This window comes from Chrysoperla carnea, chromosome 4 (genome assembly GCF_905475395.1).
Source record: "Chrysoperla carnea chromosome 4, inChrCarn1.1, whole genome shotgun sequence".
Taxonomy (NCBI): domain Eukaryota; kingdom Metazoa; phylum Arthropoda; class Insecta; order Neuroptera; family Chrysopidae; genus Chrysoperla; species Chrysoperla carnea.
The window spans coordinates 7,643,207-7,669,592 of record NC_058340.1 but is presented as its reverse complement, the minus strand read 5'-3'; the positions used below and the strand labels follow the sequence as shown (position 1 = coordinate 7,669,592).

The 26,386-nt window shown below is 29.1% G+C and overlaps 1 protein-coding gene across 1 annotated transcript in view; it reads right to left on the bottom strand.

The window, feature by feature from the left end:
- LOC123298266 (probable JmjC domain-containing histone demethylation protein 2C) overlaps positions 1-26,386 on the bottom strand; it is a 551,586-nt gene that overhangs the window by 4,383 nt on the left and 520,817 nt on the right. Inside the window, exons 9-12 of the mRNA XM_044880227.1 lie at positions 7,465-7,720; positions 4,149-4,322; positions 2,755-3,437; positions 49-2,305 (exon numbers count right to left, since the gene is read on the bottom strand). Of these exons, the coding sequence (XP_044736162.1) occupies positions 49-2,305; positions 2,755-3,437; positions 4,149-4,322; positions 7,465-7,720 (3,370 nt within the window). The remainder of the gene's footprint in view (positions 1-48; positions 2,306-2,754; positions 3,438-4,148; positions 4,323-7,464; positions 7,721-26,386) is intronic.

The following is a 26,386-nucleotide window of genomic DNA, read 5'->3' as shown; positions in this document are numbered from 1 at the left end:
GATTTCAAAATATTAAAATAATTTTAATAAAAAAGATAAAATAATCACCTCTGTTGCATCTTTATAAGGATCTGAAAAACCAGCAATTGCTAATTGTCCATTTTTAGTAAATCTCAATCTTCGAAATGCGTAAAATCGACAGAAAATATTTGGCATATTCTTTGATCTTTGATTCGGTGTCCATCGACATTCACGACATTTCGGTAATTTTGGTGCTACTTCAAAGCATGGACGGTCTTGTAAAAAACTTTCACCGGTTTTTTTTAATTGCCCCACTGAAGGTTTGCGAAAGGGGTCGCGCGGTGGGGTTGGTGGTTCTTCCCGGGGCTTTTTGTTGCGCGGCTCCTCGCCTTTATCGTTTTTTGACGACTTTGGTCGTCTCCCTCGTTTTCTCGGTTCTTTATCTTTAGCACCAGAATTTGAATGATTATTGGTACTACTACCGCCGTTTGCGGTTTTCTTACCAATATTTTGATTTAAACTAGCACCAGAATCAGAATCTTTATCACTAGCTGTGTCTTTGTCACTATCACTACCACTCTCACTTGCTTGGGTTGCTGCTAATTTCTTTTTTTTAAGTTCTTCGGCGGCTGACTTTTTTGCCACACCAACACCTTTTTTACGTTTCACTTTAGGAGGTTTTCTTTTTGGTGGTGATTTTCGTCCTCTTTCTTGATCGGAACTTGATGAATCATCCGCTTTATTTGTATCAGTAGCATGTCCATTTAATGAGGTATCTTTAGTAGTTACAGGTTTCCTACCACCTTTATTCGATAAACCTTTTGAACTTTTGTTTATACTATTTACGGCCATTGATCCGATGTTATGCAAGGATGTTGTTAAGCTTGGAGCCGTCGTCGTACTTGTAACTTCTTTTACCGGAGTAGTAGTAACGTTGTTAGTTAATGTAATAGGAAGTGTCACGCAACTTCCAGTTCCAGTCACACCCGTGGTATCTTCAACATCCTCTCCAGTATGTCTTTGGAGCCAAGCTTTCTTTAAATGCCGCACTGGATAATTACCCGATACGGATTTCGTTGGGCCAGGACTATTTGATTTTTCAGAATCAATGACACTAGGTGTTAATGATACTTTAACAGGAGTACTCGGAGGTTGTGTAGTTGGTGTGGGTGTAACACTAGCAGGTACAGGTGTAGGCACAGGACTGGGAGCAGGACTATTATTGACAACAGGAGCACTGGCGACTGAGGTGGGTTGAGTTGAACTACTACTTCCAGTACTTGAAGGTCTTGTAGCATCAGCTGATGCCGGTCGTGTTGGTAAGGTTGTAATGCTGACCATAGGACTGCCTCCAGATACTTCCAACCCAGCAGGTTGTGGTTGAGAAACAACCATTGTAGCCGCGGGAGAACAATATGCGGCAGTATTTACCACAGTAGTTATTGTTGTAGCTGCACTGGCTATTAGTGGACTTGGTTCACTTACTCTTGCTAGTTGCGGTTGTGACGAACTATGCAACGACAAAGGTTGAGTTTGTGGTTGCAAAGCTAAAGGTTGTGTTTGGATTATAGGTCCAACTCCGGGTGAATCAACTCTTCGCTTTTTAACATCCATTGGTACTGGACTACCCATTGGATGTTGGTGAATACTAGTTTTTCTCTTAGGTGATTCAGATTCTCTATTAGAATTACGATCTGAAGAAACTCCTAAATCTAACGGTTGTGTTTGCATTGCTGAAGTGTTAATGCTCGTATGATGAGACGGTGGCACTAAATTGTGCAAATGATGTTGATGAGGAGATCGAGACATTGTTGGGGGCGCCGCTGCAGCAGACGGTGGTGATGTACCATGATGCGGTGGTATTGGCTTTACAGATAAACCTGGAACTGTTCCTCCAGGATAGAGACGGTCATACATTGCACGATCAGATGCCATTGTACTGTTGCTACGACTACTATGAGCAGGTGGTGGCAGTGCCGAAACAGGCATGCCTTGAGGTGGTGGTGGGTGATATTGAGAGGAAACTTGTTGGTAGGGAGATGGTGATACTGATGAAGGTAAATGGGATATTTTCGATGTCATAGGAATAGGATTATTTGACATCACATCTTGACTTCTGCATACAGGAATTCCACTAACAATTCCAGCAGTTGGCTTGCCATAAATATGAGGTGGTGCAGCGCTTACTTTGGACTTTGAACTAGTACTCACAGATACTCCAGTTGGTAATGTATAATGCTGTGTACTTGGTATTAAATTAGGTTGTGGAAGATATGGTGGATAACCAGCAGTTGAAGTTTTTGTAGGAGGAAATGATAATATTTGCGCATCTCCTCGACTGTACCTGTAATACAAAAAAATTTCTGTTAAGACGCACTTTTCACGATAACAAAGAATTCGATATTTTATGGCAGAATGTTGTAGGCCACTTCCAAAATAACAAAATAAAAACTCCCTACTCCTTAATATTATGTAACTTGTACACTTAAGTAACTGAAGTTTTGGAAATGCTTAACATAATAAAAAGAAGTCAAATTTTTAAAATAATTGCAAAAGGATATTTTTCGCCATTTCAATTAATTTCAAAAGAGAGGGAAACTTTCATATTTTGGGTGATTCGGTCATAATATCAGTTTACAATTGAAGAGTACCCTAGAGAAAACAATCAGAGTTTACATTTTTCCCTATTTTTGGATTCAATAACAAGCTTTTTATAAATCTTTCTATTTGTTTGATAAAATTATTGTGTCCTTGATATTACAAATATTTGATGAGGAAATCAATTCTATTTACCTTGAATCTGGCGGTGACGGATGCGGTTGTTGTGAATGGGGATGTCCGTGTGGAGACTGCCTTTGTAACGAATGTGGACTTGGCAGTTGACTGGATGATCGATGATGTCCATGAGACATTTGTTTTTGTTCTTGATGGTGATGTGGACTTGGTGCATGCGGATGTACTCCATGATGCGGAGATTGTGAAGGACTTCGATACTCATACAAATTAGGTTTATGCTGCTGTGCGACAGTACTTGGTATATAATGTGGAATCATATCGGTTGCGCGTAGTTTTGGGCTTGGGGAATGTGATACCTTTGGTTCCATATGATGAGGACTTTTACCCTCATGTTTTACAATCACAGTATTTTTAAGTTCACTCATTAAGGGTGGTGGTCCTACCATATCTCTTTCTCTTTCCATGCTAATTTGTTGATTTGATTTTCCTAAAACCATACCAGAATTCGATGATGGTGGAGTTGATTTGTGATGATCAGACTTCGTTTTTTGTTCGGGGTGTGGAAGAAAGGCTCCCTGTTGATACGCTGGGTAATTAAATAAACTTAAATTAGGTTCGGCTTGTGGTAATACGGAGTGTTTCGTTGGAATTTTATCGCCAGGTTTACTTAAACCACCTGATGATCTACTGTGTGCTGGTGGAGGATAATCAGCTTTACTAGGCATTTGTTGACGATGTACCTTTAAAAAAAAATAAAACGTCAGATATTTCTTTGAAATTCAATGAAAAACATTCTATTAACCCATACGTTTTAGGCAAATTTTTTTATGAAACATATTTCAAGATAACATGTCAATATAGTGATAAAATATTAGTATTTAGGAAAATCTTTACCCTATTTTCCAAAATTTTTTATTTAATACATTAAAATTAAACTTCAAGGCACCTATTTTCTAGACTATTTTAGTCACCTTTTTTATACTTAATTATGCTACTTTAAATGTACACTATCATAGTTTTTCGAATTTCACGAAGAAGTGGTCAAGATTTTACAACTTCAGGCTAGGTATAAAAAGATTCTTCACAAAATTAAAAAAGGGACTACGTTTGGAGTAACATATAGGTACCATTTTTTTGGAGCTCCGTTGCCAAAAGCCACAAAGTTGGAAACCATTTTTCCGTCTTGACTTTTTTACCATGTGATTCAAAAATCCTAAAAAACTGAAAGTACTACCCTAATACTTCTTAAATATTTACGAAAATCATTTTTATGGAGGGGCGGTTTTTATTTTCAATAATGTAAAAATTAAATTTAAGGACTCTTTTTTTGCTATTGCGTAACAGAATCCTAAATAATGATACTACTTTATATTTTAGGATATAGGTTATAATTGCGTATTGCTGTCAAATATTAATTATCGAATGGTTATTGTAATTTAAAAATATTTTACCGTTTGCTGTTGATAAAATCGTTGTTCTCGTAATCGTTCAGCAGCCACTAATTGCCTTTGTTGTTCACGTTGTTGATGCTCTTGTTCAGCACGCTTTCGCTCTTCTTCAACCGTCGTACGTTGTTGCGGTTGTAATGTATTAAAATTCCAACCCATGCTACTTCGATCTCCACGCTGTAATTAAAATTATAAAGTTAGTTTTTTTTTTTAAGTTTAGTTATTAATAAAAAAAATTTTTTTTATAAATATTATTTGATTAATAATTGATTATGAATGATAGGTTTTATGAAAAATATATTTAGACAAACACTACAAATCGATTATTCCCCTTTCTACCAATCATGTTGATAAAATTATTAGAAATAAATTTCATTAAAATTTCGATTATAAAGTCAAAACAATGTTTTGTCTCACATATAAAATGTATACCTTTTGAAGATCTTCGAAAGTTGGAAAGTATTTTCAAAATAACTTTCGATTACATAATATTTTAATGCCTTTTTAACCAATTAGATAAAAAAATGTAATATTAACGCATTAAACTTGATATTGAGAATATAAAAACCAGAAACAGAATAATTAAATACTTAAAAAAAATATCTAATTAAGTATAAAAATAATTCGAAGAATTTCTTTTTTATCAAGAAATAAATAATGAGGATTACTAACAACAACAAAAAAAAAGAAGTCTAATATGAATAGAATGACCTCATTTATATTGTTGAATTATGCAAATAAACTGAAATAGAAACTTATTATAAAATAATATATTCAAAGATAAAGTTTATACGTATATACTCCCACATGGTTGTGGGAGTTTTCAGTTTAGAGTTGGAGTTGTAGTTCAGTTTAAATTCAAACTAAACATACATTCATTATTTGTATTATTTTATTATAATAGGTTATGCATTGCATCTGCTTTTATTTACATAAATATTTAATTCTATAAAACCATTTTACAATCAAATGGGATATTTATTTTAATCAAACATAAACATTCATCTTTTTAATAAATAGTCATCAAATATTTTATATTGTCTAGTCAAATAACAGTAAATGATAGCAGTTTAGCAGAAAAAAAACCGGGATTTTGAAAATTAGTTTGGTTCGAGGAAGGATTCGTAACGTAGCTGACGAAGTAAGAATGAGATTCTACTATTTCACAGAGATTGCCGTAGGTTTATGGCCTCTCAGATCACCCGACCTGCCCCTTCCTACGATTTTCATTTGTCCTAAATTTTAAACTTCCAGAATGTTCATTTAATCTCAAATCTAATAGAATTTTAAATCTTAAATAACTTCTAAAATCTTTAATTAATAAAAAAAAAAAACCACTAGATTATTTATGAAACACATGAAAGTCTTATAGTAAAATCAAATAACAAGTGAAATTTACAAAATTTAAAAAACCCCCAACAAATGCGATTTATTCCTTGTAAACAGATTTTTGGAAACTTAGCTATAAATATTCTCAATCAAATCGGTTTGACAGTTTAAGGGCCACGATGCCACTGAAAAACACACACATCTTCTTAAATCATTAAGTGATGGTCAAGGACATCAGATGAGATGAAAAGGATACTAGAAGAGCTATCATTTTTTGGAAATATTTTAATTGAAATTGAAACTCGCGAGGACGCAAATTAAGGAAATACTTTGGTGTCCATTTGCTCCAAAATTATAAAAATAGGAAGTTGAATATTTACAGGTTGCTTCAATTAATAGTCTTGTGAGACACTCTCGTGGGCTAAGACCGCCTAATAGTCCAAGCGGGGGTAGTAAAGTAACTGTTAAGAAGGACGGGTTAAGCCAAAACAAATGTATTGTAGGATAAAATCTGATGAATTTATCTTTAAAGAGGGGAGGGGTGAAGCCTATAACGTGGTAATGTTTTTCTTTTTTTAATTAAAATTTCCCGAAAAAGCAGACGGCCATCTGCTAGTAAGTTTAATACAACCGGTTAAAAATATGCAATATCTACTGTGGTTTCCTTGACCACATACTCAATTTGAATGACTTCATTTTCTCAAAACTTGTTTTCATAGACAAGTATTTTGTTAATAATCAAAATCATTGAAATAATAATTCCTAATTCGCTAATTAATAAGCCATATCTAAAATAATTTTGTCTGAAGTTAATTGACGCTTGTATATTCTTTGCAAAATATTTTTTCAAATTAGAATTGACCATAAAATATGAGGTTTTAATAATTTTACAAGAAAATGAATAATTTTAGAGTGATATTTACGGAGTTTTATTGAGAAATGAGGAAACTATTAACGTTGACCTTCATTACTCACGTGTATACAAAAAAAATTTAGATTTGAATTCAAAGCATTTAAAAAATAAAGCAGATAAAATTAAAAAAATCATTTTGTCAAGAAATGATTTGTTTAAGCCACGATTATTTTTGTGCTCAGAACGTAAAAAGTAAGGCTAAGTTCATAAATGAGCAATATAGGTCAATTGGGTCTTGAATCCGCAGGACCCATCTTGTAAATCGTTAGATAGAAGAAAACTTAAAAAGTAAAAAATGTTCTCTATAAAAAAAAATAAACAAATATTGTTTAAAAAAACAACGTCACTGTTTTATCCGTGAGGGTAACAATTAGAACAAAATTTTGATGTCCATTTTATCCAAAACTATAAAAGATAGGGAGTTGAAAATTTGAAGGTGGCTTTGACAAGTGGTCTTATAGAAGATTCTTGAAAAACGAAAAAAAAAATTTAAGAAAATACGTTCGAAAATTTTTCGGAAACCCAATAAATGTTGCTCTTTTATTATTGCACTGATATTCAACACATTCTACACAGGAATTTCAACAATTAACTCAGTCATTTGTTTGTTTTCACTTATTCTACAGATAAAAAGCTAAAAGTGGCTTTGCTATACCCAAAACTTCAGTAAATCATATGAAATTTCACCTAACTTGATGGGAATACGAAGTAAAAATATCAAAAAAGATAAAATATATTATTGATTGATCTATAGAGCAATCAATTAAAAAACGTAAAATTAAAAAATGACATTAAAATATGTTAGGTGAATGTCCTACTTAAACAATTTCATTACAAATACACATCATTGGAGATTTGCCAATTTAAAAATAATATAATATTTAAGTTGATTGAGTACGATATGTTTGTATAAACGAGACTCAAGAAGAAATAACTAGGTGGCGTTGATGGTATGGCGTGTATGATGTACACTGTATTTTGTGCAGTCAAAAGATTCAACTAACAATCCATTCCAAACACATACAATAATAATTGGCATTGTTGTTATATATATTTATATTTATTCTTGCAACTAACCTTATTATATGCAAGTCGTAACGATTCCTCGAAATGTTTATGTACAGCTTGTTCGGCAGCACGTTGTTTCTCTTGTCGTTCTCTCTCTTGCTCACGATCAATTCGTTCTTGTCGCTCTCGTTCCATTTGTTTCTCACGTTCACGTTCCATTTTCTCTCGCTCTTGACGTTCACGTTCTCTTTCTATTCGTTCACGTTCCTTCTCCCGTTCTTTGTGCTGTTTTTCAAGCTCACGAACTTCTTGGTCCCGCCTTTCCCTGTAACAAATAAACATAAAACATATATATAAGTATGAGATTTATTATACATATACTCAATATTAAATAACACACATAATATCCGACTGTAGCCGTCCGTAGTCGTATACTATTTCAAGTATGTAGATGTACCAATAAATTTTTATACTAAAGTAGGTATATTTTTTTGTGTATATAAATAGATAGCTTCAAATAATATTTATTTGTTCTTTTAATAAGATTTATAGGTACGTTATTCTGTTTTTTATTTTATCGAGTAATAAATATCTTCCTTCGATTATTAGTTTTAACTGTATCTTTACGTGTTGCCAATTTTTTTAAATCTAGAATGAGATTATAATGATTTTTATTTCGGATTTATTTCAAAAACTAATCTGATGGTTATTTATCTTTTAGTCGTAAAATATTTTCAAATGTTATGTTATGATATTGTTTTTATACTTTTCTTGGAATTAGGTGTTAAATAAAAGTTGTTTATAGTACGACTTGAAAAGATTTAATGTTGCTCCTTAAAATAAATCTTTTATCAATACAAATTTATCAATAAAATTCCTGAAAACATGAATAAAACGACTTTTTCTAAAAATGAAACCTAATTAGATCGATTTTTCGACCTAGAAACTCCTTGCATACTAATTTTTAGGAAAATCGTTGGAGCTGTTTCGGACATTGTATAAGACTTATCTAGCCTGTTTTTTTGTGAGTCGAGGAGATCTTTATGGTGGATGGTTACAGATTGTGGAATGAAAATGTGACTAAACAACAACAATTTTCATTTTTTAAATGATTCCACCATCTTAAAGTAAAGCTTTTATTTAACACAATAGATTAGAATATTAATGAATGAAATAGATGCTAGATCTTAAAAATTATTTTTACTTAAACTTTTATAAATATTTAAGTAAATTGAATCTCTCAAGGTTTCCAACATTTCTATAACTTTTTACCACAATACAAGCAAAGGTGAGTGCATCATGATTACGGTTTTTTTATTTTAAAAAACATTTTCAAAATTTTGAGAATAATAGAGTGCTATAGTAGAAATCTATGTAAAATTGCAATGCGATTGACCAAAAAAAAGTTTTTATTCCCGTTGATTTAAAAAAATATTATTAAAGTGCCCTTAGAACAGTAAAAGACAAAAAAAACTTAGTTTAATTATAAAATATTGATTACTTAAATAAATTTTTAAAATGTTGAAATATTGATTTTGAAAGATTAAAAATGTTTTTCATCAAATAAATAAGTCTTACATTTGAATAATACCTTATTTATAATGCATGACCTTGAGACAATGTTATCATTACTTTTTATAACATTGCTCAATTTCGTCTATAGATTTATTTATTTATCAACTAAATATACATTAGAAGATTATGTAAGAGTTGGGAAGTTTTCTAAAAATTATTTTCATGTTTATAGATTATAAATACAAGAAGATTAATAAGTTACAGACTCATTTAAAATTGAAATTACTTTCTCTAGTTAGTATATTTTGACTTTAGATTCTTAAAGTCAAAGTCTTATTTTTCTGGTGTTGATTAGCCAAAAATAAATCGCCTTTTAGGTACAAAAGTAATAATCGTGTCGTCAAGATACTTTCCGTAGCCAATTGGCTTGCATAGTTATTTAACAATTTTTCTAATATGTTTAGTAAATAGATTCGCCTAAAATTTTAAGGTGCTTGAATTGCGCTAACAAGGTACCAAAAAAAATTTTAAGTTAAGAAATCATTATTTTTGTACAATTATACAAAAAGTTCTCATGCAATTCTTTCGCAAAATTGACCGTTTTCTAGTTCGAAAAACAGTAAAATTAGTAAAAAATCGTAAACAGATTTTAAGCATCCTTTAAAAAAATCCGGAAGAATAAGTAATACTTCATTCTAAAGCCTCAATTTTTATTTTTAAAAAGATTTTTAATAGTTGAATTTCATTTCATTTTGAAATCTCAATTAATGGAAAACCTAACATCTACAAGATATTTCGCTCTTCAAATGACGAAAGTTATCAAAAATAAATGTAGAAATTTATTCTTAATGAATCCTTCCAAGGACATTAAGAAATTTAGAAATGAATAATAAAAGCTAATTTTAAAATTATTTCTGTAAATTGACACACATGACGAATTTCTTCAATATTTATTATAATTAAAAGTATTAATATACATTTTTTTAATTAAACGTTATTGATTTAATGATTGTGCAAAATTATAATTCTCAAAACAAAATTATCTCAAATAATATTATGATGATTGATTACATCATAAAAATATTTTTTCATGGAAGCAAAACAAAATGAATTTTTATTTTGATAGGTCTAGTATCAGACGTAGGATTTGACAATCATTTCAAAACGTCAAGAAATTTAAGAAGCTGACTGCCAAAGTTCATCCAACAACTTTTTCCTATGCGCAAATAAATTTAAAATTTCGTTGCAAGTTTGAAAATAAAGAGGTGTTCATTGAGGACGAGAAGATAGTTGGATAACAAAGGGAAAAACTCATTTAATTGACACTCAACGAAGTAGAGGATGTCTATCATGAACAAAATCGGTAAGTATGATATCTACTATATAGACAAGTAGCGGTGGGTAAAAAGATATCCACGTAAAACCTACTGTATCAGGTATACGGCCAACCGAGGTTTCTAATTCAATTTTTTTCTTATTTGAATATCACCGAAAGAAAATTTATCGCCCTGAAATAATTCTCAAATACTACGTATGATGCTAGACCAATAAAAGTAATTTTTAGCATGTATAATATTCATCAATAATAGTTAACGATGGAATTTTTAGTTATTTAAATAACAAAAAATTTTATTATGAAACATAAATTTCGCAAAATTAAAAAAAAATATTTGAGTCATACAATCATAAACTGATTAAGTGGTTTTCTGATAAGAAAAACCAGTTGTGATTGAATGGTACAAAAATTATTTTTATCTAAAAATATATGCGACACAATAAATTTGTTGTAATTGTTTTGTAAAAATGTAAATTGATGTTATTTTTGATATAACAATTTTTGTAAGTATTTTCCGTGAATGAAAAAAAAAAATGAATCGATTAATAAACTTCAAAACGTCAACTCCAAAAAGTATAAACCTAAAATTATCTCATTTCTTTTGTTACGTCATTAAAAACCTTCAGTGTCTCACTGCAAATTTATTTTTTGTAGCAATATGTACTTTTCGTAGAGAAATAACAGATTCCCTTTGATTCACAGTTCTGAGTTGAACTAATGGTATCATTTTATGACCTTTGGTGAGATTCAATCACAAAAATCAGAAAAATGCCCAAATCTGAAGTTTCATATCAAAACTATACACCGAATTTTCCATAAATAATTTCTTAATTTGAATATGCCGACAGGAAAAAAAGTTACTTAAGATAGAAAACTGAGCATAAATTGTTTGCTAATAAACTTATTTAAGCTTTATACAAGTGCCTTACGAATTTTCGAAGTTTAAATAATTTTCTAGTGGGTTAGACATTTCAGAAATTAGCTGTAAGTATTTTGTATATTACTTAAATAATGCTTAAAACATGTTAGCAAGTTGAGAGCCAGTTTTCAATCTTTAGTAATTGCTCCTTTGTTTCCTGCTCAAATAAATAAAAAATTATATAACACCTGTTATATAATTTTTGTATAAAATTTCAAATTTTATCGAAAAAAATCATTGATAGTATTATGCGTAAAAACAAAGAGCAAAAAGTCGGCGGAGGTTGCAAAAATGGAATTGAATTTTTCAAAATGATTTTTCAATCTTTGAAGAATTTGCAAGCAACTACGAAAATTACGAAATAAAAAAACTCTAAATTGTCTAAATTTGACAATCGAGTTACAGTTTAACTTAAAAAATTTCATCTTTTTCAACCCTTCAAATAACAAACAAAAAGATGCATAGAAATTTCATTTCATTATAGGGTTCACGGTCTATCATCACACAGATGAGTTATAAAAAATAAATTAACATAATCTGCGGAAATAATAACATGTAGCTAATTTTTTGATTAAAAAAAAAAGTTAAAAATAAATTAGATGACTTTAAAATGAGAAATAAAAATTATTTGTGATCTCATAAAAAGTTAACAGATAATTACTATAATTTATAATTATAATTTTTATAAATTAATTAATATGATTAATTAATTTATGGAAATGTACATACTATATAGCATAATATATTTATAATTATATCCTTATTTGATATATCAATAACAATAATAAAGAATTTTTTTTTTATAAGTACGTATATTACGGTCAACGACCTTGAAATTTAATATATCCGATCGGATCGGCTGCATATTGATTTAACACCACAATGGAAACACATTATACTACATACCAGAGACAATGTAAGTAATTCAATACACTCTGCTTTCTCTCTCTTTTAATATGTATGTATGCAAGTTCTCCTCCCTCCCTGAAATGTTGTTTCCCCTTTTTTAAAGTATTTACAATTTATAATTTATTTATTTATAAAAAAAATAAATGTTATGCAATTAATTTTAAAGTAATAAGTATTTCTTTTTATTTTATTTTTTAACAAAATAATTATTTTAGTATTCTTTTTTCTCTAATAGCCTAATAGGTATTTATAGGCCCAAAATACTTTTACAGCGAAGATCTTTATCTCTCTAAAGATGTTGTAATTCTCTTCAATATGTGATATTCGTTAATTTTAAGGAATTAAAATTCACTACCTGTAAACTTCGTTGGGTGCGTAGTCATGGTAGGGACAATAAAATCGATGCCAGTGCTTCCAGTGAAAAATTTTGGCGTTAAAGGAGGCTGTTCTAACTAATTTGCAATTCTTTACATGTTAATGTTATGGAAAATGTCAAATTAAAATTATTGAAAACCACACTAATTAAAATGAATGCATTAAAAATTTTGAAAATAAGAAATCAAATTGCACAAATATTATTTTTCAAATGTAAATTATCATAATTATTTATTTAAATTTGTTAGACAATAATATTAAATTTTCAATGTAAGTCATAAATGCAATCCATACACTTATATATGCATCCATACAATTCTATAATTAAAATAGTGTATCGTTACCATGGAAACGCCTCCAAAAAAACTCACGCACTGTGCGAATAGGCCCATAATGATTTACAAAAGCGAAAATTTAATTCAACTTGCATAGAAAAAGTTCTGGATCAAAAAATTGTAAATTAAAAAATTACTGCAAATACTTCAAAAATATTTTTGAAATTAATTACCCACAAAAAAGTTCTTAAAAGCGATAATAAAATGAGAAATATACAGGATTTCTAGAAGTGGTTTTTATCTAATGTTATGTTTTAAATTCTTGGCAATTTTCATTAAATGAATGGTCGTTAGTGGCTGGATAATAATTACTCTTTATGGAGTGAATGTTTAATAAACAGTTTAACAATTTATTATTACTGTTTTGTAAATGGGACATAAAAAACCGTTAAAATGTTATTATATACTTTTTTTTTTATAATAAAGTGAAATCTTAATGCATTCGCCACTGAACTAAGAATAAAGTGAAATTTAGAATTTGTGTTTAATTTTGATGTCTCATAAATAAAAACTTTTATTTTTAAAATACTGATAATTTCAAAATTAATTAAAAATCGTAATTTATACTTTCAGGCAACAACGCCTGTCCACTTCAAAATATATTTCAAAGTATATTAACTCTCCTTATTTAGATTTTCATAGCAGGAAAATTAAAAAAAATTGTTTACATAAAGATTTCATTACATTGAGCCCTAATTAGTATGCCTGTCAGCCAAACCCTAGTATTTTTTTAACTTCTAATTATCCTTGAAAGGATAATGTCTACTAATGCCGACTTACGCCGAAAAATAGATACACGGTTTAAAAATGTACCGCTTCGAGTTTCGCGCGGGTCTTCTAGTTTCTACATATTCGACAACTTGTCCATGTGTTAAAAACAAACAAAAAAAAGTATCAAAATGGAACGGCGATGATAAGCCAATATGTAAGAAAGTCTATGGGTCTCATAAAACATTATTTTTCAAAGTTCTATCACTTTTTGAAACAAATCAAACTTTGGCGTTCAATTCAATACTCACAGAGAATATAAACAAGTAAATAAGTATTTCTTAGAAACTTGAATATTAAATTATTGTTTACAAATCTTAATACTTGATAGATAGTGATTATTACTTTTTAAATTTCAAAGAATTTTTGATAAGTATTTTACCGGTGAAAATTTCCGAACTGTTATTAAATATTCAGTAATTTATTGAAGAATTTTTTACCAATTTACTCGAATAAAATCAAAAATTACGTCATTGAAAGAATTTTTTTAAGGTGAAAATATCCACAAATCGGAAATCCGACGAAAAGATTTTGTTACAAAATTTAAAAAAAAAATTTCTAAGATAAGAAATTTATTTTTTATACATATTTTTAAACTTTCTAATTTTCCACTTTTAAACAGTTCAAGTGGAATTGCATCATATGTATAATCACATAAAATTCTTTATCAATTTTCAAGAATTTGTATTTAATTAAAATTATCTGATTTGTGTTTATTTAAGTGATTACTTTCGTAAATAATTTACATTTTATTGATTTGTTTATCAAAAAAAATTTACTTAACTTTATTTATCTTTCATCTTTAAATGTACGTCATTCAAAAAAATTAATTATTTATTTCAATAATTTATGAGTTACATTCATTTGGAAAACCCACTTTTAAAATTTCTTTAGGCTTTTTATGTAGGTACATTTTATTCAAAATCTCAGGTATCTTTTTTTTTTAACAAAATCTCATGTTATAACAATAGTTACCGCACCAGACAAATCTGTTGTTATTTAAGTTAAAGAATGTTAAAAAAATTTAATTCAGGTATCCGGATATAAAAAGATATTTCAATCAAAAAATACTTTTTGGTTAGCAAAAAAAAACCTTTGAGCTGTTTCAATTTTTGCGAAAATATTATAAGTGTAAACTCAGTCTCTACTTAACTTAGAAATTCGAATTATAACTTTGCGACGTGTGAAATTTAATTGAAAAATAGTTTTTTGATTGTATATATAAATTTTTTTTTTTTATTTCCCCCTTAACATAGTCGCTGATTTTCATTTTTCACAATATGGCGCCTATTTTTCGCCATATTGAATTTTGATTGCAACCAAGTCTTAAGTAACTCTCGCAAGATTAAGAGAAGTCGATTGACGTTAGAATAATCAAAATCAGTCCACCCGTTTGATCTCTTGAGTGTCGCAAAAGAACGGATAGACATACATACACTGATAAACTCCTAAACCTCTCCTTCGAGTCACGCAGTCAGGTAAAAAACTAGGTTGACTGCAAAAAGAAGCTCCGAGCAATGAAAATGTGCAAAATTCAAAAACTTTTTGCACGGTGACGTAATAAAACTCACTAAAAAAACAAAATACGGCAGCATCTTTTTATTAAAAATCAATAATCGATATTTTAAAAAGAAATGAAAATCTAAAAAAATATACTTTGACCTTGACCAAAGACAAACTGTTATCTGAAGTAATTTCTATGTTTTAAGCCCAAAAAACACTGAATGTTATCCGAAATACATTACAACTAACATAATTAACTGCTTAAATGGCAAATGTATACTAAAATCGATAAATTTTTTACCCAACAATCTCAACTTAGTCTATTTTATTAATTTTATTTAGCTTTAAACTTTTGAGAAAACTTAAAGTAAGCTTATGTATTAAAATAATCCCAAAATATTCATTCCATCCTAACAAAAACTTTCAATTTAATAAAACATAAAAGCTCTGAATAAATAAAAACTTTTAATCCAAATATCAAATTGAAAATTAAATAAATATTTATATCAGTTATTCCTAATGAGTCATTTATAATTAAATTAAAGATATAAAAAAAAATTTCATTTTCTATATAGGTATGTATAAATTTATTAAAACGTATTGAGGTCAAATGAAGGTCATGGCACCACACAAAAGAAAATATTTATATATAAATAGTATATCACATTTTTAAGTCAAATAAAAACAAAAATAACTAATTTTTATAATTAATTTAACCTTCCCCAAAATAAATATACAAAAAAAATTCAATACTTAAAAAATGAAATATGAACTCAATAAAATAATTACATTTTTTTTTATAGAGTAAAAATAAACTCATCCTACATGAAGACAATGACAACAGCATAATAAAAGATTAACATTCTAAAATGTAATCATGAAATACTTATAATATTGGCAGCCATTTTGATTACAATCACCATATTATATATATTATATACATTCATATTATATTATATGTATATATATAATATTTATATACCTATATGAGTATAATATAAAATATAATACATATTAAAATCCGACCTAAATAATATTTATCAAAATTGTTATTTACATTTACAAGAAAAATGTATGATAAATTTTAAAATTGGTTGTAAAAAATTTTATTCGTCATACTTCTTTAAAATTTTTAATTTAATTTTTTAATTAACAAAATGGTGGTTTTATAAAATGTTATTACGTATTAACTTTCAATAATTTGATAAATTGCAGAATACCTCCAAGGAAAAGTTTATTTTAAAACAATAAATATTTCAAGGTAAAATTATTATAATTAAAAGGGAGTAGTATATGGTACAGTGGTAGAAAATTTAATTAATTGATGAATACATTTTTCAATGTTAAAAGGGGTCACTTATCATATATGTTAACATTCTTTCTTCCTCCCCCAACCCTTATAAATTGATTTTCTTTTGTTTTACGTACCAAGAAGGTAAAGTTGGCATAAAAAACTTCATAATTGGTTGCAACACGTGCAAATTACCATTGTAAGCCCGAATTATTGCATTTCGATTGGTAACTTTGTTTTAAGTTCACTTATATAAAAAAAAAAAATTACAAAAAAAAAACCACTTCAATTCAAAATTTGAATCACTTAACGATACCACAATTTTGAATAAAAAACATCATATTTTAATATAAAAAACACATGCTATGGACAAAAGAATTAATTCTTATAACGCCAGGTGCTGTGTCTTGAACATGATATAATTTTTAAGGTCACTTTTTCCATCCACAAAACACACTACACACTCTGGAATAAATTTCACTCACAAAGAAACTACTCCAAAAAATTTCTGTACACTTAAAAAAAAATTCACTTAATTTCTAAAAAAATTGTTGTAACAAAAAAAAACTTCACTGAAGAAGGATAGATGATATGTTTACTTTGTTTTTCTTATTATTGTTAACACATGTAATTGTTACGAAGTATAAAGTTGCAACGCAGATGAACAACTGAAATGAGGCTAGCCAGTAAGCCCTAGCTGAAGCAAAGCAACGAGCAGTGATCGGGCGATGCGATGTACGTTGTATAGAGTGTATCGGTGAGGTGTGGTGTATAGAGGGGTATCCACAACGTACATATTGCTGTATATTCGTAGTACAGTAAATAAAGATCTTTTACTTAAAAAAAATACTTAATGTATGAAATTTTTAGGGGACGTTTTGGACATGCTCTGAGTCTAAAACCGAATTTTCATTTTCGTGGTAGGGGAAGATACAACCCCCTGCCAATAAAGGGGTGAGTTGATTTTTATTAGTTATCCTTATTGCCATTGCACGTACAGTTAAGTCTATGTATCAATTTTTTGGAATTTTGATTACCTATCGAATGATTACAAGATCGTAGATCAATAAGGTTAATGTAGGAGATAGTTTTCGTTTATTGATAAATATTGAATAACTGACAAGTTTTTTTCGTTCATTTACACTTCATAGGATAGGTTTGAAACCTATTACAGACACTAAAAAGTAGATCAATAAGGTCAATGACAATGGCCAGTCACAGGTTAAATGTGAGAGATGTTTTCGTTTGTTGATAGATACTGAATAACTGACATGTTTTTTCGTCCATTTAGACTTCAAACCTATTAAGTTTGAAACCTATTACAGACACTAAAAAGTATGTCCATAAGGTTAATGAAAATGGCCGGTCAAATGTGACAGCTAATCGTTTATTGATAAATACTGAATAACTGACATGTTTTTTCCTTCATTTAGACTTCAAACCTATTGATGAGTTTGAAACATAAAAACAGACACTAAAAAGTACAAAATAAAAAATAAAAACAAGTGAAAACAAACAATTGACTCAATTAATTGTTGAAATACCATGCATAGACAGTGTTGATTACTCTATCACATTACACATACATACATGCCACACATACGTAACAGATATCCCCATATAATACATACTTTAAAATTTACGCCTAATTTGCGCACTCACGAGTAAACAGTGATGTTTATAAAAAAATGTTTCAACCAAAAGTTGTTTATTTTTCGATAAGGAAGATTTTTTTACATTTAAACTTTTGTTCTATCTTTAACGGTTTACAAGATGGTCAACATAATAGGTCAATACCCAATTGATCTATGTTGCTCATTTACGAACTTGACCTCACTTTTTACGTCCTGAGTACGCTGAAAAAATTTCAGCTTGATATCTTTTTTCGTTTTTGAGTTATCGTGTTGGCAGACAGACGGACAGACAGACGGGCAGACAACCGAAAATGGACTAATTAGGTGATTTTATAAACACCTATACCAAAATTTTGTTCATAGCATCAATATTTTTAAGCGTTACAAACTTGGGACTCAACTTAGTATACCTTGCATATTACATATATGCATGGTATAAAAACTATGTTTAAAAAAACCGACTTCAAAAACTAAAAAGTATAAAATAACTTAATAAAGATTTAATTTAATACACCTCTTATATAGCAAACCTAAAAACCCTTATTGACCTAATTGACCTGCGATCTTGGTTTATCATTCGATAGGTAACTAATAAAAGCAAACTTATTTCTTTATTGACACGAGGTTGTATCTTCCCCAATCATCATAAATGCAAAAACTCGGTACTCAGGGCATGCCCTAAAACACCCCCTAAAAATTTCATCCATTAAGTATTTTTTTTTATAGTAAAATGTCTTTATTTACTGTACTATCGGTTCGGTTGTGTTGTTGTATATTTTGCTTGCTTTGCTCGCTGGTATAACCGTTGAGTCACCCAGATGATTATAACACTGACACGTCGTAGTTTTCTATATACATTTCACTTTACTATCAAATACTTATATGTTGCGTGTCTCACTTACTCTTTTCAACATAATCCAAACAATATATTTATCATCTATAATACTATACACTATACACTACACAGTATACATTATACGTATAGAGAGCTCTCTAGATGATAACGGAAATATGTTCTACTGTTGTGTTGTGTTATGCGTTATTAATAAATAATATTGTTTTCAATTAAAAATAAAGAAATCGCAATCATTTATACTTCAAAAAAATATATTATATTTTATCAGCAATTATCTTTTTATTTGATAATTTTTTAAATTTTTGTCTTGATAAAGTTTTTTTTTTTTTAATTTCAGGAAGTTGTCTCTAAACAGTTGAATAGACAAAGAACCGTTTGTCTTTTACCTATTTTACTTAAAATGTATGAATCATTTTAATAAAGATTAACTTGTGTGTTGTGATGGATGACTTTCTTTATAAAACGCATTTCATATTTTTAGATTATTTTCATTAAAATGTTCTTTTATTTAGTTCGTGTTTATCTTTTGTTTTAATTGTGTACGCTTTTTTTGTCATTTTATTTTCTTTATTGTTTTTCTCAAGAGTATCGATGTTTAATGTTTCTCTATTATTCGAAATGGTTGTTAGACAAGGTGGAAACTTTTTATTCCTAGGAAATATCTTTTTGTTTCGAATGAAATTTTTTTAAGTTTTTCGATTATCTTCAGTCCTCAATTTTTTTTTTCAAACAAAGATTTCGATCATAATTTTATTATTTTTTTATCTTTATTTTTTCTGATGAAATTTTCACCAGAAATTTTTTTGATTCTTATTCAAATACAAGGGAAAAAATATTTCATATGAATGCGAATTAAATGATAGAAGAGAGTTTATCATTTCAAACGTATTATAAAATTCTTTCATGTCGTTTTATTAAAAAACAAAGAGAAATTCTTAGAAGTTTGTTTCTAACATTTTTACGATAAGCTTATAAACCAATTTCCATAAATCAAGAGATACTATATTTTTGGAAAAAATATTAAATAGTTTACAAGAATTGTATAAAACTGTAATTCGATTTTGAGCCGTCTTTGTGTCAAGAAAAGTAAAATCCTTGTCCAAAAATGACATGATATTCAAAAGACGTGAAAAATCCGTGTTATCTGACATTACTTTGACGTTTTTGTGCCAAAAAAGTGAAATTATTGGCAAAAAATGGTATAACTTTCGAAGGATGTAGCAGAAAGTGTTTCCTGACATTGGATTCTTAATCAGCGACCAAAAATACTCTTTAGAGCACAGTTTGGACGATAAATACTTGTTTTGCCGTTCTTGTGAAATTTTAGGTTAAAAATGGCACGATTTTCTGATAGAATCTGTGTAATCTGACATCGGATTCTTATCCAGCAAAAAAATTACTTGCTAAACAAAAATTTTAAGCCAAAAAAAAAACATTTCAAAAAAATTTTGGCCTAAATATGCCCCTGGCTGGGGTCCTATGCCCTTCCTATGACTAGCTTCAGTTGACTGAATATTCCTTGGGGTCCTGTTAACACGTGCTCTTTTCCACTATCGATACTTTTTTCCGGCTTATTCACTGTATTTGGAAGATGTATTCAAATTTAAATGTATAAAAACATGTATAAAGAAAGGCGTGACAAACATATTTATTGAGAAGAAATATGATTATTATAAATAACTAAAATGACGAATTTTGAATCAAATAAAAAATACATAATGATCTTTTATTATTTTTTTTTTTAAGTAATAAAAAAAATGTGTTTGTGTGTATGCATGTAACATGTAACATGTATTACTATAAAGTAAGTATAATAATAATACAATTTAAAGCGAATGTTTCACCTAACTGTGTCTGTAAACTGGTTTCGCAAGTTCAGCAACAAATTAAATATCTAAACAACTTCACATTAATACATACATGTATGCTGGCTGGCTATGCTATACAGCTACACATACAACTTAAACTCGCCTTCTGTTTTTATATATATTTCAAGTTGTTTGTGTGTTGATTCTGTTCTGTTCTGTTCTGTTCGTTTTATAATAATATTCTTCGCGTTCTGTTCGATACAATAATAATAATGAGTTGTGAATTTTATATCAAAACAACAAAATAATACAACAACGAACGCAACAACCAATGTTGTCTCTCTTTTCATATTTTATTTCTTGTTTAAACTCCAAAACACAATTTAATTAAATCATTTGTTGATAAATTATTATATAATTTTATTGTTTATTCGATGTATGATATCGGTTCATCTTTAATCAATTATGAATATAGGTCTAAGATGATAAGGTTGAAATTTTGATAACACGCAATGGCAGCGCACTGGGTTTTACAAGGGGGCACTCAAGGCTAGTGCCTAGGGTGGCAAAATTAGGAGAGTCAGAAATAGTATGTTACACTACAAGGGCAGAAAGTATGACATTTCTGCACTGTAGAGGGTATTATGCCGCGCAGTTCAGGGCTCTCAAACTTTTTGCCCGTGTGATGTATACTATTTTTCTTTATTTTCTTTATTTTCGGATTTTTTTTGTGTGGACATTTCAAGGTCATTTATTATTCGCATAAATAATAATTTCAGTAACACACGAGGAAAAAAAGTACTATTATTTCACCCCTTACTATTACAAACGAAGAGGGTTCACATGTTTAGTTTCTTACTTCAATGGTATTTTTTTAAATTCGTTTCTATACTCCCTGTTTTTTTTTCTATTGAAGTCCTTAATACACTTTTATCACGCGATATTATATATATTTTTTTTGAAATGTCATTGACTATAAAAAATACTTTTTATGTTATAAAAAAAATCATGTTTAAAATGCATAAAGTAAATTTATTATGTATCTACGGTAAAAGTTGGATAAAATGTCCTTGAAGTGAATGTCTACCTTTTTGTAGCTTTCCATTTTAAGAAAACAAATTTAATAAATCTGTTTTCATTATCTTCTCAATAAAATAAATTTTCTCGCAAAACAGGGTTTACTCAGTGATGGATTTAGGCCTAGGCCCGTGAGGATAGGGTTGGCGAGCAATGGTGTTGCGATTTAGAGACTCAATTGCGAACTTCAATCGCAAATATTTATTTAAAAAATTCTATTTTTGCAGTCCTAACGATACATAAATCCCCATAATGCCTTTTTCTAGCAGTAATATTTAAAAAAATTTTGTTATCAAATGTAGACTTTTTATTTAAAAAAAAAAAAATGTAATTGGAATGACCTTTGTCAGTTAAAAATTGTTTGAAAAGCGAAAATCAACTCATATTATATGATTTCTTATCAATATTGTTTTACACAAAAAAAAAAAAATATTTTTATTATAAATTATTATTATTATTATATTATCAATAAATAACACAAATAAAGATTTTATTATATTACTTTATTTAATTAGAACTTATTTTGATAAAAACTTTCTGTGTAATCATCGCATTTAAAATATAAATTAATAAGTACTAGCGACCCGCCCCTGCTTCGCACGGGTGCAATGCTGATACTAAATACACTACAGAAAAACTGTGAACGTTGTATATAAAAACATAGCGGCCCGCTCTGGCTTCGCACGGGTATAAAATATATAGCCTATGTGATTAAAATCGATCCAGTAGTTTTGATCTATTCATTACTGCCCGTGGCCCGCACGCGTTAAATTTGGAGTAAAACAATCTCCCTTTCCTTATACCATGAAGATTTCCTGCTATCTTTGGAATATCTAAATTCATACACTACATTTTTACTTATTTACTTTTTACATTTTTAACTATTAACCTCAAAAATAGCAGTACTTCTCCACTATTTAATGGCTGTTATTATACATATAAACCTTCCTCTTGAATCACTCTATCTATTAAAAAAAACCGCATCAAAATCCGTTACGTAGTTTCAAAGATTTAAGCATACAAAGGAACATAGGGACATAGGGACAGAGAAAGCGACTTTGTTTTATACTATGTAGTAATGTATATGTTATAATTTGAATATTTGTTTAAATTATCAATTTCATGTATTATTATTATTATAATATTTATAATTCAGTCAGGTAAATTTTAAAAAAAAAATAAAATTATTTTATTATACAGAAAATTTAACATAATATACATAAAATATATATGTAGTCATTGTGACCATGAAAGATTTTTATTCAAAATTTAGACTCATTTTATTTTTAGCAATCAACAACTCTACTGAATTTTTATAATTTATTAACAAGTTTTTTGATGGATCAGTTAATATAGTTCGAGGCCTGTTTTAATTATTCTATGAAGTTGAAATCAAAGATACTGTTGCAAGCAGTAATCGTACTGCTATTTTTAAATTCAAATCTTAAGCAAAGTTAGTGAAAAATTTCTAGAAGAAAACCTTCTGTAGATGAATGTAGACAGTGGGTGCACAGTGATCAACTGCGAAGTAAATCTTGGAAAAAATCGCTGAATATTGTGTAGAAAATTGTTTTGATTATAGGTTGTGGAGATAGGTTAGGTTAGGTTAGGTTAGAGTGGCTGTTCTGGGGTGGGACACACTTAGACCATAGGATCCGTGAGATATCGAAAAAGGGTTGGCCCATCCCCGGCCACTACTTCATGAAACATTTGGAGCTGTTCAAGAACAGCAGGAGTGCTTTGACGTCGACAAACATTAGGTCGGAGAGGTCGTCAAAGAGAGGCTTGCTCAAGTAAGGACATCTCCCCATGGCAAGAGCTGGGTAATGACATAGTCTCGTCCTCCTTACCACTGTGACAGCTCCTGCAGTAGTCGTGATACACTGCCAGGCCCAGGTGTTCAGCATGCCTACCGCCCAACTAGTGTTTGTGGAGATAGATAACTTACACTGGCAGTAACGCTAAGAACGTATCATTAGTATTTTTTGAAGCCTCAAATAGCAATTTCGTCTCAGAAATTGTAAGATTTCATTTTATAAGTAATAATATGTTTTCATAAAAGAGTGTTAACTCTTCGACTAAAATCTCCATAATGTAAGAAAAAGAAACCGGATGCTACTAAAAAACCTACAGCTTCTAGCATCGTCAAGTCACAAAGAACTGTTGTACCAAGTCTTTTCACAAGATATATTCGAAAAATTCTACGTTATAAGTTTCAGTTTTTTTCTAACATCGATTTGATAAGCGAAAGCGGCTTTCAACAAACCTGTATGGGCATTCATTTTAATCAATTAAGGAAACTTTTAGTTTAAGAGATGGTATAAGGTCGACCTTCACCTTTCTGATAACTATAAGTGTGTAAATTTCCTTGCAAAAATTATTTTAATACGAAACGCACTATTCAGAATGTAATCTCCCCCTTAGTTAAACTTTAGTTTTTTGCTTTACTGGTCACTGTGAAAAAAAGTACTTGAAAAAAATTCCCTTTCATATTTACTACGCTTGTGTTGAAAATTGGCAAATGAGAAAGATATTTTAAACCTTGATTTGACCGGATTATTTAATTGGCGCTATGTAGAATAATGCGCCATTATTTCAAGTTATTAAAATAAAGTTATAACCCGGTTATTATACCTTCCAATAATTATAACAATAAAGATCATTTTTAATACTGTTATTAATATTTTTTTGTGTAGAAATGCCCTAGTCTCAGTCGAATATATTATTTATTAATATACAGATTTATAGAATATAGAGATGCATTATTATTGTCTGGCTAGCTTTGGGGATTTGGTCTTTATTATTATGGTTTAAAAATTGTACATTTTTGAAACACAATAAAAAGGGGAATCTTTTTTTTTTCTTTTACACAACAAAAAAAAAGCAGGTAAATAACATTTCAAACAATAATAAATGAAATGTCATAAATTATTTTTATCTCTGTCTAAAAATAACTTCACATGTAATGTGCCAATAACTATTAAAATGTAAGAGATAGAGAAATATTTATTTTGAGTGTGGGGGATATATTACTTTATAAACTTGATATTTTTGTTTACAAAAAAATTTTTTTTTTAAATATTCTTTCCATAAAATATTCAAAATGACATTCATTTGACCTTCAATTTTTATTTAAAAATTTACAATATTTGTATCTCTAATCTTTTTTGTTAAATGAATTTTGATAACACAGATAAAATTGGAATATTTTTAATGATAAATATAATTTTTCCAAGAAATTTTTATATGAATTTATGTAATATTTTATGGTTTAAATAAATTAAATAGGAGAAATGTTTTTGTATGTCAAGGATTATGCAAAATCTTTTAGCAAGTTTTTAACTACACTGAACAATTAATCTTTTCGCGAGGATAGACATTATTTGTGCTAAGACAGAATTTAACGAATTTTTTTATCACAGACTAAGAATAGGGCTTACTATTAAATCCCAAAGTTCAGAAATTTTGACCGTAAGTTCCCAATTTTGACAATTTAAGTCAAAATTAAAATCTCGAAAAACAAAACGGCGTGGTGCTATTATCCTTTCAATTATCCAATTTTTTTTCTTTGAGAGAATTTTTTCATGCCGTAAACAATAGCTGGGAGGGTAGTAAGTTACATGCTTTGACCCTTGAACTCGCGAGATCTTAATCACCAAAAATTATTCAACTTCGAGATCTCACAGCTAACAATATTCTGAATCTGTGAAAAAATAGGCCAAATCTGCCGACAAGTGCTTTCATGCTAGAAATACCTTAAGTTGCTATACATTTAATTTCTACGCTCTAAAAGAAATAACCTGGGGCACTTGTCTGAATTAACTTGGGATACTTGCCTTGGTAACATTACGTTTCGTATATTGAATATTGCGGCAGACTTTTGATATTATTTTAGAGTTAGCCACATGTGCAACGATAGCACATGTGACTAACTACTTAAGTCTTTTTTCTACCTTAGATATTAAACCTAGCAATTGGTCTTAAAAAAACAGCGTTAATGTGAAACATTGGCTTTGAGGGACATTTTAAACAAGAACTTTTTAATCTACAACGTTGCAATGATGAACATTAGCCATTTATCCAATGGCAAAGCGCGACTGGGATATAGCTTCAAAAGAAGGTTCATAAGCGTTGGGTTTCATAATCGGGACACATAATTTAGCGATAAAAATCATTCATTGTTTAATTTTACTTTTATTGAAGTTTAATACGAAATGGCTGAAGGGTTTCGTCAATTAACGAACCTCTTTCGAACGTTCATACAGCTGTTACAAACTCATTTAGTCGCTTTGTATTAGATTGCATCGGTGGACAAACGGTCTAAGAGTTGCTTCCAACTTTCATGTCGCGGTTTTGCCGATTTTTTATGTCATAAATGTAATTCGAATAAAAATAACACTTATATTGTTCCAAAAAACCAACCATTCATAGTGGTTATATAAATCTTCCAAATTTTAGTTTAAAATTGATGTTAAATAATAATAATTGAACCTGTTTTTATATGCGTTTGTCTAATAACTAAATACTTGATACATGCCATTGCCAAGTGTCCAAGGTTATTCATATATCAAACAGATACAAAACACATCACAAGTATTGACGTGTTTGCAGAGTCATTTTATAAAAACTATGATGAATGGAAATCATATATTATAAATTTTATGA